The 15322-nt window shown below is 40.4% G+C and overlaps 1 protein-coding gene across 9 annotated transcripts in view; it reads left to right on the forward strand.

Moving 5' to 3' along the window:
- ptk2aa (protein tyrosine kinase 2aa) overlaps positions 1 to 15322 on the forward strand; it is a 64779-nt gene extending 49457 nt beyond the window's left edge. For all 9 annotated transcript variants that reach the window (XM_065470762.1, XM_065470759.1, XM_065470761.1 and 6 more), the window contains 18 exons: positions 45 to 142; positions 284 to 368; positions 462 to 562; positions 719 to 834; positions 1347 to 1447; positions 1782 to 1871; positions 2011 to 2215; positions 2578 to 2680; positions 2825 to 2887; positions 4404 to 4514; positions 5741 to 5845; positions 9506 to 9568; positions 10202 to 10241; positions 10602 to 10705; positions 12231 to 12386; positions 12550 to 12630; positions 13476 to 13561; positions 13648 to 15322. In XM_065470762.1, coding sequence (XP_065326834.1) covers positions 45 to 142; positions 284 to 368; positions 462 to 562; positions 719 to 834; positions 1347 to 1447; positions 1782 to 1871; positions 2011 to 2215; positions 2578 to 2680; positions 2825 to 2887; positions 4404 to 4514; positions 5741 to 5845; positions 9506 to 9568; positions 10202 to 10241; positions 10602 to 10705; positions 12231 to 12386; positions 12550 to 12630; positions 13476 to 13561; positions 13648 to 13774 — 1835 coding nt within the window. In that variant the 3' untranslated portion in view covers positions 13775 to 15322. The remainder of the gene's footprint in view (positions 1 to 44; positions 143 to 283; positions 369 to 461; positions 563 to 718; positions 835 to 1346; positions 1448 to 1781; positions 1872 to 2010; positions 2216 to 2577; positions 2681 to 2824; positions 2888 to 4403; positions 4515 to 5740; positions 5846 to 9505; positions 9569 to 10201; positions 10242 to 10601; positions 10706 to 12230; positions 12387 to 12549; positions 12631 to 13475; positions 13562 to 13647) is intronic.

Genomic DNA, 15322 nt, shown 5'->3' on the forward strand with positions numbered 1-15322 from the left:
CTTCCCTATTCTTTTTCCTTTCCTCTTATTACTCTGCCTCTCAGCGCGGGACTATGAGATCCAGAGGGACAGGATAGAGCTGGGCCGCTGTATTGGAGAGGGTCAGTTTGGCGATGTACACCAAGGAGTCTACAACTGTCCAGTATGTAAAAACACACAAACATGTGCACCTCTCTGTTAATGCGTGTGGGCCAAAAGGCTTGTACAGTCTTGCTGTGTTATTTCGGCGAGCTTTACAGTGTATCATCTGTTAACTCCTGTCTTGTGTGCTGTTTGTTTGCAGGACAAAGCATCTCTAGCTGTCGCCATTAAGACCTGTAAGAACTGTACCTCTGACAGCGTCAGAGAAAAGTTCCTGCAAGAAGCACGTAAGATGCAATTTTGTGTGTTTGTCAGTGTGTCTCACATCACATTAGCATTAAATGCATGATGAATGCTATTACTCTCTTTTTTCCTTGCAGTGACAATGCGTCAGTTTGACCATCCTCACATTGTTAAGCTGATCGGCGTGATCACAGAGAATCCGGTGTGGATCATCATGGAGCTCTGTACTCTTGGAGAGGTAACCCTCATACTGTGTGTGTGGGATAATCTTGGTATTCGAGTTCTCTTGAGATGGCAAGAGCCATAAAAAGCTCAGTCTTGGTATGTCAGCGTGGTTCATCTTTTAACAGTGCCTCTGTCATTTCCTCTCTTTGTTTTCTCTCTCTGTCTACAGTTGCGCTCGTTCCTTCAGGTGAGGAAGTACAGTCTTGACCTGGCCACGCTCATCCTGTATGCCTACCAGCTCAGTACAGCTCTGGCCTACCTGGAGAGCAAACGCTTTGTACACAGGTAAACACGCACACATATGCTTCTGTAGCCTGATTGAGGTGGGGGGAGTGGAGGGCTCAGACTATTAGTGCCAACACCACAGATTATACTGAAATTGAATTAAAATGGCATTTTCAACTACACGAACACCTGCAGGACTTTCAGTTTCTTATATAATCTCAAAACATATAAAAGTGCAAAATTATATTTCCTTTAATGACAACATGCTCTGAAGCTCTTCCCACATTCACCCTGCCTTGTTACAATTTTACCAGTTTACTCAACAGTGAGATTTCAGAGACTCATGAATCATCATTTTGCATCACAAATGACAGTTGGGGTGTTACACAATCGGAGGCACATATGTCACAAATGAAGCAGTGCATTGTGAGTCTGTGTGTGTGTGTGTGTGTGTGTGTAAGGATAATATATTATGTTTCATAAATATAATGTTACAGTTCAGACTACACACGGATCACAGCAGTAGGTTTTAGATTTTCTTTTTTTCCTGCTTTTTAAAAAAAAAAAAAAAGGGATATAGCAGCTCGGAACGTGTTGGTCTCTGCGGTGGACTGTGTGATGCTTGGAGACTTTGGTCTATCACGATACATGGAGGACAGCTCTTACTACAAAGGTAATGAAACAACAAAACATTCAGTCGTATTTTAAGTATTCTTAGAGTTTCCGTGTAATTTCCACATTAACAGGTGTGTAAAAAGGCTCCTGTGATTTCTATAAAATGGGGAAAAAAAGAAAGTGCAATGCTGACCTGAAACCAGCCAATAGTCTTAGTTTAAATAACATTTAGCTGCCAGTGCGTTACCACCATCTACTGGTGACATCACGTTATATCAGCTGTTCTCTGTGTTACCAACTCATTGCAGCCTTTTCGTTGAAACACTAACTGGTGATAAATTTCTCTATTCTCTGCCTTAGTGCTTATCTCTGTGTCTGTGTTTGTGTCTCAGCTTCTAAAGGTAAACTTCCCATTAAGTGGATGGCTCCTGAATCTATCAATTTTAGGAGATTCACGTCTGCAAGTGATGTCTGGATGTTTGGTGAGTTTTTTTAATGCTTATGCTGTGATCCAACTCCTAATCCAGCGCCGTCTCTTGCGGATGTGTCTGCTTTGACCACACTGTGTGATGATGTGATTCATCACTGTAGGTGACTTTTGCATGTCTGTGTCTCCCATAGGTGTATGCATGTGGGAGATCTTGATGTACGGCATCAAGCCCTTCCAGGGGGTGAAAAACAATGATGTGATTGGCAGGATAGAAAACGGGGAGCGCCTGGCGATGCCTCCCCAGTGTCCGCCCACCCTCTACAGTTTGATGACCAAATGTTGGTCATATGACCCCAGCAAGCGTCCGCGATTCACTGAACTCAAAACACAACTCAGGTAAAAAATAAAAATAAAAAATAGTATTAAAAATATTAATAATTAAAAAAAATGTTTACATATTTAATTAATGAGGTAGTTTAAAGGTAGTTTTTAATAATAATTTACTTTAGGTGTAAAACTTTGATGTTTGAGACGGCCTCTGTCTCAATCTGAGCCCATGGAGTAATTTTCCTTGAGTCTTTCTTCTTCTTCCTTTCATCAAGTTTAATTAGTACTAAAAACATGACGTTGTTGGTTGTGATTTCTCTATAAATCTTTGACTTTCAGTCCTTTGGTCAAAATGAAATAGTGCACTAAACCAAAAGAGTGCATGACTGCTCGATTCAATTTTCTCTCTGCCAATGTTTTAATTTCTGAAGCACGATACTGGAGGAAGAGAAGCTCCAGCAAGAGGAGAGACTCCGAATGGAAATGAGGAGACAAGTCACCGTTTCGTGGGACCCAGATGAAGCACCACCTAAAGTAAGAATCAATGACTGTTTGTGCTCGATCTGCCTTTTTTAAATTATTTGTTTCCCATCCTCCCATGTCCTCGTTATTTCTTGTATGTCTGTGCAAGTCTTTGTTGTGGCTGATTAACACAAATGGTTTTCTCTGTGTTTGTAGCCTAGCAGACCAGGTTACCCCAGTGAAGGCTTCGTCAGCAACTCCCCGCACAACCACTTCCCGGTAAACAGCACACAGAAACACACAGATCTTCATCAGCGAGGAACCTGTGCGTTCCTGTTCCGCCTTATTCAGATTCAGCTGTGCTGTGAAGCACTACAGAGATAGATAGCGAGCTAGATGCTGTAAGACCTAATGTGGACAATGACAGTCCATTAATATATAAACCACTCCTTGTTAATGGCTGACATCTATGCAGTCTGATATACTCTGCCATTATCTTAAACTGTGGTGAGCATAGTTTCATTGCACCTGACGAAGGTCACTTTGACCGACATCACATTTTACATCATCTGGGAAAAGATGGTTGAAAAAATGGCTTTTTTCAAGCATTTGCACACAGCTGTACATGCTGTAAGCAGTTACACAATTCTGTTGTTTTAAAACTGTCGTCCCCAATTTGTGTTAGATATTTACAAAAAGCAAAACAAAAAAGAAAAGTTGCTGCCAAGACAAATCTGTGGTCACGACTGAGCAAAAAATGAGAAAGGAAAACAATTCAGTCACCAGTTTTAAAAACAAACCTGTAAATTATATTGTTACACTAAAACAAAACAAAAAAATCTGTCAGGTTGTACAAATCAGCTCTAAGCGTGAATGCTGTCATCACAATAAGGCCAACCCAATAAAGTCTGTGCTAAGTCTGGAGTAGCTCTGACTGTCAGGCACACACTGAGTGCGTGCTGCATGTGTCTGAGTCAAAGAGAGACATGCAAGGACAGAAAGAGTTTGAGTGCAGTTATTCTTCTCCTCATAAACCAGGCAGACAGCAGGCATTTCCTGTAGTGCTAAAAGCCGCTTACTCGTGGATAAACACACACGGGCGCGCACACACAAACACACACTAACAAATCAAAGCCACTCTTCAGCTCCTGGCAGCAAGCTTTTCTTTGGTCCTTATAAGGAGTGCGTAATTCAAACTGCCATTTAAGCTTAACTTGATAACATCGGACTTTAGATTAGCATCTGTATATTTCTGCATGCATTGCACACTAGACTGAGGTTTAAAGTGCATTTGAAGAGATTTTAACACTTTCTGAATCCATTTGCATGCCCGTCATGCTTTGATTATCAGTGTAATAGTTACTGGCTTTGGTAGTGGTTTTTCATAAGTATTCATTGATTTCCTAGTATTATTATTATGCCGGTAGATTTCTGTTTGTTTTGCCATCATCTGACTGGTTTAGAGCGTCTTTAAAAGCAGACTTTTTGTGAAAACATAGACGTGGAAAGTTGAATGATAATCAAAGTTTTCTCTTCTGTTATTTTATTATCTGTGAATCCTTCGTCTTTTATGTCTTTGAGTCCCCATTTTCTCATTATTTCTTTCTATTGACGTCATTCTCAGCCCTCTTTCCTACCAACACTGCTTTAGAGATAAAACTCTTAAATCTTCTAGTAACATAGAGCCAGATGTTGCAAAAGAGGAAGAACTTAACACTGCTTGTTTGTTCATAAATATTTTCGATTGTTTTCTTTGTCTGTTTTTCTTTTCCGCTATCAATCTGTCCTCCTCCAGCAATCAGCCCATGGTGGTGTAGGTGGAGGAGTTGGAGGCAGCTATCCTCCTACTGATTCCTGGAATCCGCACAGACCTGAACATACTGCACCGTGGAGCCCGAATATGGAGGTGTGCACCCACAAATGCATTTGACACAGAACTTTCACCAGTCAAACATGAATTTGTGTAACATCTCAGCCACTCACTGAACCCACTGTCGTAACTGTTTGTTGAATTTTTGCCTCATATCAAACACAGAAAACACATAGTGGTTAAAGCAAATTAAAGCAATACAAGTTAAAGCAGTTATGACCTGCATATGTGTTTTATTTGGTTGCCAGGTGAAGCTAAAATTAAATCTCAGGATTTGTATCTTTGTTTTTGTGTGTGTGTAATTTACTTTTAATTTTAGGCAACCTGAGCTGGTTACAGCACAGTAGTGCGGGGCATGCACTTGAATTTTTCTGCAGTTTCTTTTCCAAGCAGACCAAACAAAGTGCTTCGTGCTAAGGAATCGTGTAACGGCATTTAAGAAATGTTGAACTACTGTCTTGCAAGCATTTTTATCAAACTATGAACAGTCATGTATGGGGGAAATAAGAGGTTTTGACAGGACTCTTGATGTAAAATGTTAAAGTTCATGACAGTACAATTAGGAAAAAAGGATTGTTTGGAAGGATTTCCAGGAAAAGGCCTATTCTCTTTACAAAGAAGATAGCAGTATGACTTGCATCTGAACAGTCCATACTTATGGAACACTGTCCTTTAGACAGCCTAAAGTGGATGTTATGTTTCAAAGTTATGTTTGGGCCATAATTTTTTGCAGTTACAGGATTTGGGCAACTTGCAGCCAAACACGAACTCCTCTGTAAAACAAAGTATTCTGTGAGGCTATCTGTCCGTCATTAAACCAGACAATAATCCCAAGCACAACATCAAATCTTTGTAAGAAAGGACGAAAAACAAAAGTTCCAATGCCCCAGTCACTGTCCAGACTTTGAAATTTGAAATGCTGTGGTCTGAGCTTAAGAGAGCTGTGAATAAACGAATTCCCGTAAAGCCCAATGAACTGAGGAAAGCGTACAGAAAATGCTTATTACAAGTTATTGCAGCTAAAGCAGGTTCTACAAGCTACTGAATAATGGGGTGTGCTTAGTTTTTCCACAGGACTCTTAACAGTCCTGTGGAAATGTCTTTCTTTCGCAGGACTAGTCAGATTAAGGCCATTACTTTGGCACAGTTTGATTAATTATAATCATTAAATCACGATAAGCAAGATTTATTCCTTCACTGCTACGTCTTGATAACAAGGTGCACCTAAGGACCTTTTTTTCTCTTTCTCTCTCTTTCTACAGGACATTGGGTGTGTAGGTCAGGCTCTAATGGAGGAAAGGCTGATGATGCAGCAGCAACAGATGGAGGATGACCAGCGGTGGTTGGAGCAGGAGGAGAGCTTCATGGTAATTAAATTATACAGACTCATAGTGGCTGCATTTAAATATTCCCTCCTATTTGAGCTTTCTACATTGCCACTAGTGTTTTTTTTTTCTTTGTCACATCCATAGTGAAGATTATGAATCCAAAGCAAAATAAACTGGGGTAAGCAGGGCTTCAGTTGCCCCTTAAGTCAGCTAACCAAACCAGCATTATTTGTCTCTTTTCAGTATTAACACATGTGGCTTACTTATACTTTAAAAAGCAAACAAAAGACACAAATAAATTCAATTCCATTTTATTTATATAGCACCTAATCGCAACAACAGTTGCCTCAGGGCGCTTTATATTGTAAGGTAAGACTACAATAATACCAAGAAAACTGAGAAATCCCCAACAAGCCCCTATTAGCAAGTGTTTTGGTGACAGTGGGAAGGAAAAACCTGCAGCAGCATCAGGGACAAGGAGGGGCGGGCCAGCTCCCATGACCAGTTGGGGGTGAGCGACTGAAGAGAGGACAAAAACATGCTGTGGGAGAGAGCCAGAGATGAATAATAACTAATAATTAAATGCAGAGCGGTGTATAAACACAGAGTGAAAAAGGTGACTGAAGAAGAAACACTCAATGCATCATGGGAATCCCTAAACTAAGGAAGAAATCAAGGTCACCTGATTCAACCCTGACTATATGGTTTATCAAAAAGGAAAGTTTTAAGCCTTGTCTTAAAAGTAGCAATAGTATCTGTCTCCCGAATCCAAACTGGAAGCTGGTTCCACAGAAGCTGAAGGCCTGACAGCTGAAGACTCTGCCTCCCGTTCTACTTTTAAATCCTCTAGGAATCACAAGTAAGCCTGCAGTCAGAGAGTGGAGAGCTCTAATGGGCTGATACGGTACTATAAGGTCATTAAGATAAGATGGGACCTGAGTATTCACCTGATTATTCAAGACCTTTTGAAGAGCATGTGAGGAGCAGGATTTTAAATTTAATTCTGATTTAACAGGGAGCCAATGAAGAGATGCCAGTATAGGAGGTATATGCTCTCTTTGTAGTCCCTGTCAGTACTTTTGCTGCAGATAAAATAAAGGCATATTTTACAAAAAACAGCAAATCATTATGATCGCTAAACAGAACAAAAATCCAAATAAATACGGTATGAAGATGTAAATATAAAATTAATGAGAGATTTTTTTCCACTTGGTAAACCCTCTTCATGTCCACTGTTGTTGCCAGATGAGCTGCAGAATGTCTTTTTCAGATCTTTGAACTGGCTCAGTTGTGCATGCTTGATTTATCTCATCAGACACTGAGAAATCCCCAAAAAGGAGCCAAAATACTGCTTTTGCAAAACAAGTCTGTTTTTCTCCTCTGCTCAGGTCAGATTGTTTCTCTGCTTGTCTTGATGGCCTGTTTTTCAGTTTTAAGCCAAATGTTGGAGAGCTGAAAGGCAGTGAAAAAAATCAAGCATGAGTAATGAGTGCTGGGGAGTTGATGTATCGCCTGTCATACAGATAGATCTGGTCAGCCTGTCATGTTTAACATGATTTCCTGTTCTACCGCTTCATAGACCAGGAAATCTGTCAGGGCAGATATGACGGGCTGAATTACTGATATCTTGTTTGTTAGCTGACACCAGGGGTGTTTTTTTGTTTTTTGTTTTTTTTTCTGGACACTTTATATACCTCGCTGCACAAACCTTGAGGACCTTGGACCCCTGGGGAAATTAACACCCAGATTAATGGCAAAGGGGGCGGACTTGAGTGGCACCTTTTAACCTTTGCACTTTATGACTTGTTTCTCACTCATGTAATTAGTGGACAGGTTTGGATGTACCACCTGAATCACAGCCACCTCAAACATTTTTTCAATAAAAGCTTTAACAGCCACGTTTTCGAAATCTCATAAAGAGGGACTGACTGGCACTCACTACCCAGGGCATGGATGTAAAACCATTTAAGACCCCAAATTGCTCCCTACAGATTCTCTGCTGAGCTGAAGCTAATCTGATAGTATCTTGGCTCCAGCAGCTGAAAATTTAACCATAGATTTAATCGCAAGGTAATGTGCTTTAAAATCAATAGTGCTGTAGATTAAAACCCACTGTCCACAGGATTTGTGTCAGCTGCAGGGTCAGTCAGTGAGCAGGTAGTTTTGTAAAGCCTATTTGAAGTCTAGTTAAATTAATATTCTGACTTGTATGCCGCTGTCCCTGCCAGGAATGCGATAAAAAACGTTCACATGATATTCTCAGCAGATTAATAGTAGTGAAACTGTTATAAATTTCACATTAAAATCAAATGCGTGTTTGAGCTCTTCAGAAGTGCCTCGTGCTATCTGTTTTTCTTTCTTGGGAGCTGACCTTCATCATATTTGCTGGTGCAGATTGAAATCCATTTTTAAACCTAGTCTTTTGCAGGTGTAGTTTAAATGCTTGCCTCTAATTAGCAACGCATTCCCGCACAGAGTACATGTGATCAGTGATGTGTTGACTTCTGGTCTAAAGTCTGAGTGAACCTTAATCTCCAGTGGCAGCTGTTGTGGCCGTTACTCCTGCCTAAAATCATTCTTGAAACATGTTCAGCTGGAGAAGTCAAGTGAAAGCTGCTGTCGTACGTTTGAAAGAGGCAAGTGGAATTTTTGCTGTGAGGGAAAAAGAGCGCTGGATTCGGGATATGCAGGCTAACTTAATGTAGAATATGTGCTGGAAAATTACAGAAGTAATAAAAGAGTGGAGTGCTTAAGGCAAAACAGGCAAGTAAACTTTGTGATGTATGAGTTCAGGCTCATCAGGAGAGTGGAAGAAGGGAAAGAGAAAAGCAAAGAGGAGGACAGAGGGAGGGAGAAAGGAAGTGGGATTGGCAAGAGCGATGGAGAGGGAGGAATGAACGAGGAGTCGCCCGTCAGAAAGAAAGAGCGAGAGAGGGAGAGAAACAGGAGGAGATCCAGAGAGATGGAAAGAGTGGGAGGGAGAAAAAGAGAGGACAGTGAGGCAGTTGGATCTTTTTCTCTTTAGGATTTAGTCTCTGTGCTCAGCGGAGCTTTTCTTCCTCTGGAAAAACTTTTTCTCCTGCCTTTTCCTTCTCATCCAGTCGCCTCTGACTCAGGTTTTCTCTCTGTCTTTTGCAAACTTCTGCATTTCTTTGTGCCGTCTACCGTCAGTTTCTCTATGACTTGAGCTGCTCCATCTTTTATCGCCCCTTCTATTAAACTTTCGGTCCTTATCCCCGCCCTTCTTTCGATGGCCTCCACTCTCTGCATTCCTCCGCCTGACTTCATCAACCTATATTCTCCCAGGATGCATCTCTTCAAGGCGTGCTTCACCAAAACGGTACTGGAACAGAAAGCGAGGGGATGCTGGAACTATTCAGTTGTGTAGTGATCTCTTTGTGAGCAGGGCTGTATTTGTGTATTGCTCCTCTTTAATAAGCTGCTGATGATTTTTTTTTGATTCTCACTGCTAATATTTTAATTTTGCAAAATCAGTTTTGCTTTTAAATTGTGATGCTTGGTTAGGAAATGAAATGATTTTGCAGCAGTTTTTATGAATTACAAACAAAATGTTACATATTTTATTATTTTGCTGCAATGCCTGGTACAATGTGCATATATTTCTGTATAAAATATATATATTTATCGCTTTTATATTTAATCCTTTCTAATCCATTGTATTTCTGTGTCTCCCTGCAGAAGGCGGAGTCTAGAAACAGCAGAGGGAGCGTCGACAGGGAGGACGGCACACTACAAGCACCGGTCAGTCTATGTGTGCGTGCGTGTGTGTGTGTGTGTGTGTGTGCTTTGACATTTTAAAATTGGATTCACTTGTGGTTTCGTTGAGCTGTGGAGCATGGTTGGACAAATGCTTGTGGTGCTAAGAAAAACGTAATAGAGAGGTAGCAGAGAGATGATTATAAAAAAAGGGAAAAAAGCAGAGAAAAGCTTAAAGAAAGAGAACCAGAGTGAGGCAGAGGGGAACGCGTTCAGACAAACGGAGAGGAAATGCAGACGGCGGGAGAAGAGAAAGTATTTCAGTCTGTGAGCCATGAAGGGCACTGCCTACATACCGACCACTTGACCACAGAGGACACATGGGAACTTTAAAGGCAGAAGAACTGGACGTTAACTGTAAACAAGGGTTATAATAGCCTGTAGCTTAGGCAAAAATGAGGACATTGCTGGTGATTCTTCTCAGTATGCGATGGCAGCTTCCAACTTTCTTTCTTATATTTAGCTTGTTTATATTTGTGAGTGTTGCATTTATTGTTTCTGTGAGATTTATTCCACTAAATAAAAGGTTGGTCAATGTGGATGAGAATTTATTGATACTAGACTTATAAAAGTCTGAGATTACAGGACAAATTTAAGTGTGTCTGTCTGTCTGCACAGGGTGGAAGCCAACATATCTACCAGCCTGTTGGGAAACCAGGTGAGAGAGCAAACACACTGAAATGCTTTAGTAGAAACAGACGGTGACAAGTATTGAAAATAATAAGTATTTTCATCCCAACATTTGTGGTGGAAGAAAAATATTAGAACTGGTACATTATTAGTTGGCATTGTTGACACATGAACATGTCAGCCGCTATAGCATATCAGTGGTAAACTACTTTAAACTACTTTGTATTCTGTTTCTTAAATGTAACTCATAGTCTAGTTATCTGTATAAAAATGTACACGGAGTGCTGTTATCCAGTCGAAATGAACTACTGCATGCCTAAAATGTACATAGCATGCTATGTTGCTTCATGGCAAAGATGCTAACCCACAATTTTGTTTTTTCCCCCAGAACCTGTGGCACCTCCCAAAAAGCCGCCCCGCCCAGGAGCTCCAGCTAACTTAACCAACCTGGCCAGTCTCTGCCCCATAGAAAGCTACAATGACGGGGTCAAGGTGCATATGAACACACAAATTCCAGCAAGAACATGAGGTTTAAAGATGATTAAGATTAGGAACAGGGTTTCATTTCTCTATGTTTCATAGAAGTCTGTGTTTTACTGTAGTAATTTGCACGCTCTTGCCTACACATAGTTTTTGATTTGACTCTTTGGTATTGTGCTGATGGGTTGCATGCCGGTCCATGTCATGCCTTGCCTGTGGTTGGCTTTGGCCTAATGCGCTGTCCCTCTTCTCTCCCCCCCTTTTTACTCCTTCTCTCCCCCCTGTTACTAACTTCCATCCACTACTCTTTTAACCTGCTTCCATTTTGTTCTTATTCCTTATTTTCTGACCCACGGCACCGCATCCACACACCCACCAATCCATCTGTCCGACACATTCCCTTGTTTTCACAACCTGCGCACTCCGTTCCCCTTCAACCACTCCCCTTTCAAACCGCATCCACCCGACCACCACCACTCCTTCCCCTCCCCTCGTCCTCCCCCAAGCCGTGGAGGGTAAGCTAATCTATGTGTGTCTGTCCTCATTATAGAGTTAGCCAGCTGCTAGTTACAGCCACTTTCATGTTCTCAGAGTCATTCAGTCATTTTCTTCACCAGAGAAAAAAACAGGGGGAAAAAATAGAAAAAAGTTGTTATTAATGGAACCGTGGTTATGAACTGCTGGTTAGAGATAGATTGCATATATAAAACCTTTCTTTAAATGTGCAAGCAATACTTCTGGTGAAGAAAAATTTGATGTAGATATTATAGCACAGACCAGTAGATTTGTAGAAAAAGTCTAATGATCGAAGTTAAAATGATCAACTTCTCCAAACTACCTCCAAATCTGAGTTATTGTCCACCATCATTTGGAAAAACTTTTATTATTTTTATTGTTTTGGTTTTGCCTTACTTTATTAATGAAAACTGTGGCTTTCAAATTGCTTAAGCCTTGCTTTAATGTCTCCATAGTAATTGCTGCACCACGACATTTAAAAATGTCTTGTAGCTTAAACACAGTTACGTTGGTACCTTAAATCTGTAAAACAAGGTACATTAAATGTTTTACAGAGTTTTAATTGGAAAACACCATAAAAATGGTTCGAATCAAAAGGTTTTTTTTGTATAAATGACTGTCTTACACACAGCAGATGTGCAGTGTCTGCTTAGTGTTAACATCTGTATTAAAGTCACTTAACGAAGAGTTGAGCTTTGAGTTTGTCACTTAACAACCATTCTGTACTAACATGCCTGCTACTCACTGTAGAAAAGTCAGTTTCTCATCATTAGCTAGAAATGCTTGTGGCTAGAGATAGATTGTCTCTAGTTTATCTTTGCAAATACTGCCACCTACAGCTGAATGTGTGAAACTACCATCACTTGCCTGACCATGGCAGAAGAAAGAGCTGTGGGCAGTTTGAGTGATGTTAGTCGTTGTTTAAATATGTATATTTAAAAGAAATAAACTAAGAAAAAATAGCAATGAATTGGAAACTTAAATCTTTATGAGTAAGTCTTACTCTGGTCTACTGGTACAGTTGCAGCCTCAAGAGATCAGCCCACCTCCCACTGCCAACTTGGATCGTTCCAACGACAAAGTGTATGAAAATGTGACGGGACTGGTTAAAGCTGTGATCGAGATGTCGAACAGGATCCAGCCCGCTGCCCCGGAGGAGTACGTCCCCATGGTCAAGGTAGGGTGAACATCACGGTTAAGATCTTCAGACAACCTTCACTGTTATTTATCCTTTGTGTTGCACTGGCAGAGTGTGAAAATTGAGAAAATATTAGGGTGTGGCAGAGCCGGTTTAATGCTACAAATGTGAGACTTATGATTGTGTGTGTTTATTGTCATAGGAAGTGGGTTTGGCTCTGAGGACTCTGCTGGCCACAGTGGATGAGACGATTCCTGTGCTGCCAGCCAGCACACACAGAGAGGTAAAAAGAAACTCATGTGATAAGAGAAAACCACTAAAAGGGTTCAGTGATAGGTTGAAAACTAGATAAATTTTCTTTCTTTTGTTTTTGGAGTTGTTTTTGATCTTTCTCATGGGGGTTTCTTAATTTCTTGTCACAGCAACTACTCATTGGCGAAACATTGTTTATCCAGTCTTGTACACTGAAACTTCCTTCTTAAAAAAACAACAAAAGGAAAATACAGGAACTGATAATTGTCTGGTTAGTGCATGTGTTCTACACATGCACTAACCAGACACATACTATGAACTGAACCCAATCTGTAGATAAAAGATGGCTGCATTTTTTTTTAACCTTGGCTAGAACCTCATTGGCTAGTGACTTATTTCCTTCATCCTCCTTTTTGGCTGTAATGCTAATCATAATAAAAAAATGAGCATCATTTTGTATTAAATAAAACTTGAAACTGGTCATTGAAAGTACTCATCTTTCATTATTATGAATGTTGTTGGGAACCTCTGTTCTTTGTCTGCTACGACAGCTTGAGTAAGGGTTTCCTTATGTAGTACTATTACAAGGCCTATTTGCTAACGACACCGTAGTGTAAAAGGTAATGTTGTAGCTAAGGTTTCCAGAGATACAGAGTGCTTTAAAAAAAAAAACCGTAAAAATGTGTCTCCTGTCCCGCTGAAGCCGATGTAACTGAGGTCCACATAGATGTGAGAAATGTACCCTAACAGGCAAAGCACCTGCGTTGTGATTTTAAAGCCACTTTTGGTATTGAAGTAAATACATTTCTTTGATCTTCTTCTTTTGGAAGTTATCATTTATCATCTGATACTGACATTTTCTTTGTCTTTTCATAGATTGAAATGGCCCAGAAGCTGCTGAATTCAGATCTGGCTGAGTTGATAGCAAAGATGAAGCTGGCGCAGCAGTATGTCATGACAAGGTGAGGATTAACACGTTAACGTCGCGTTTTCTTGATTTATTTTTACGTCGGGGCTCATGTAGTAAAAGCTGTGTCTGTTTCGACAGTTTACAAAAGGACTACAAGAAACAGATGCTAATGGCAGCTCACGCCCTCGCAGTTGACGCCAAGAACCTGCTGGACGTCATCGACCAATCACGGCTCAAGATGATCAACCAGACCCGCCCACATTAGTCCGGGATCTAACCAACTTGGCTGTTTTTGATGCAGTGAATCCAAATGCAGGACAGGGAAAGAGGGCCCGGGAGTAGTTCTCGGGAATTTAATAAGAGACTGAGAAGGATCGGCAGGTCGACAGAGTGATGAAGGTCTGACGCGGAAAACCGATGAACAGCAGACATGACAAACTGAAACAATCAGCCTCCCCCCCCTCGTTCTCTCTGGAAAAAGTCATGTTTTGGCCAATGTTGTGTTGTTTTGTACTTCAGTTGTATTATTGCCTTTTTGTATCCAGAGAAACCCTCTTCTGTCTCATCACATATCCTCAAAAAAAAAAAAGACACTTTTTTTCAGAATCACTCATTACTCATTTAAATCTTTGAAGATTCAAATAAAATGTCTGGGAAGCTCACTTGAAGGACTGGACAGGTATTTTTGGTGAATGGACCCACCAATCTTTGCCACGAGAACACATGACTGACACTCCACAAACGTAGGAGGAAGCAACTGGAACTGAAGAGACTGCATGAGGAGGATGATGAAGATGATTTCATAAAGTTCTTTAAATATGCTTTTATATTATTATTATTATTATTATTATTGTGGTTGTTGTTGCTATGTTCATCCCTGCAGTATGCCTCTGTTTTCTTAAACTTTGTATGAACAAAAATGATTTACACCACGGTTGCTCATAATTTCATCTCTTTTCTCTTTTTTTCACCCCACTCTAGACTTCTTTATCTCAGGCATCAAGATACAGCATAAAACTTTGAGTATTAAAAAAATGAAACAGCTATAGGTCTTTTTAAATATAAAAACTGCTACATGCAACTTTTAAAGTTAACTTGCATAAGTAAATATACAAAGAAGCTCTATTTTTAACACATTTCTGAGGCATGAATTGTTAGTTAATAATAAATATTGGAGAGGGGAGAACAGGAGGGAGGAGTGGAAGGGACAAATGGAGGGAGGGTAGTTTTTAAGTTACAGTGGAGGTGCTAATAATACTATATAGCTGCTCGCCCTGTGCCAAATGAACATTTCACTCAAAACATTGCTTAACTGTGGAATACAAGAACAAGTTTAGCAACAACTTAACTGTTGTTTCTCTGCTTATCCTCTAAAATTTTGATTGGTTTGTATATTAAAGCTCTCTGTACCATGCCATCAGTCGGGTTGTTTCCTCTTTGTCAAACTTTCAGGTGATTAGTAGGAGAATACAGTCTTTGTTGCACTCTAGTTGTATCTGTAACGCACCAAGAGTTGTTTTAAATTAAGGGTGTTGACCTCATTCGCGAGGGTTTGGTCATGATTTTAAAATATTAAATTGTTATCCTGTTTTCCTCCCCCACCTTTCTACCTCCCTCCACTGCAGTTATTTATACCTTTTAAATCCTTCTCTTCTTCTGGTCTATCTCTTCTTCCCCTCACCTTTGTCTTCCTCCTTTCCTCCCTCTCATCCTCTCGCTGTTGCCTCTCCCCTGAGGTGAGCAATATTCTCAGGAAGGAGACAGTTGTACAGTTGCTAAACCGAGCAAATAAAACACTGTTATTATTGAAGCA

Source organism: Pelmatolapia mariae, linkage group LG22 (genome assembly GCF_036321145.2).
Source record: "Pelmatolapia mariae isolate MD_Pm_ZW linkage group LG22, Pm_UMD_F_2, whole genome shotgun sequence".
NCBI lineage: Eukaryota > Metazoa > Chordata > Actinopteri > Cichliformes > Cichlidae > Pelmatolapia > Pelmatolapia mariae.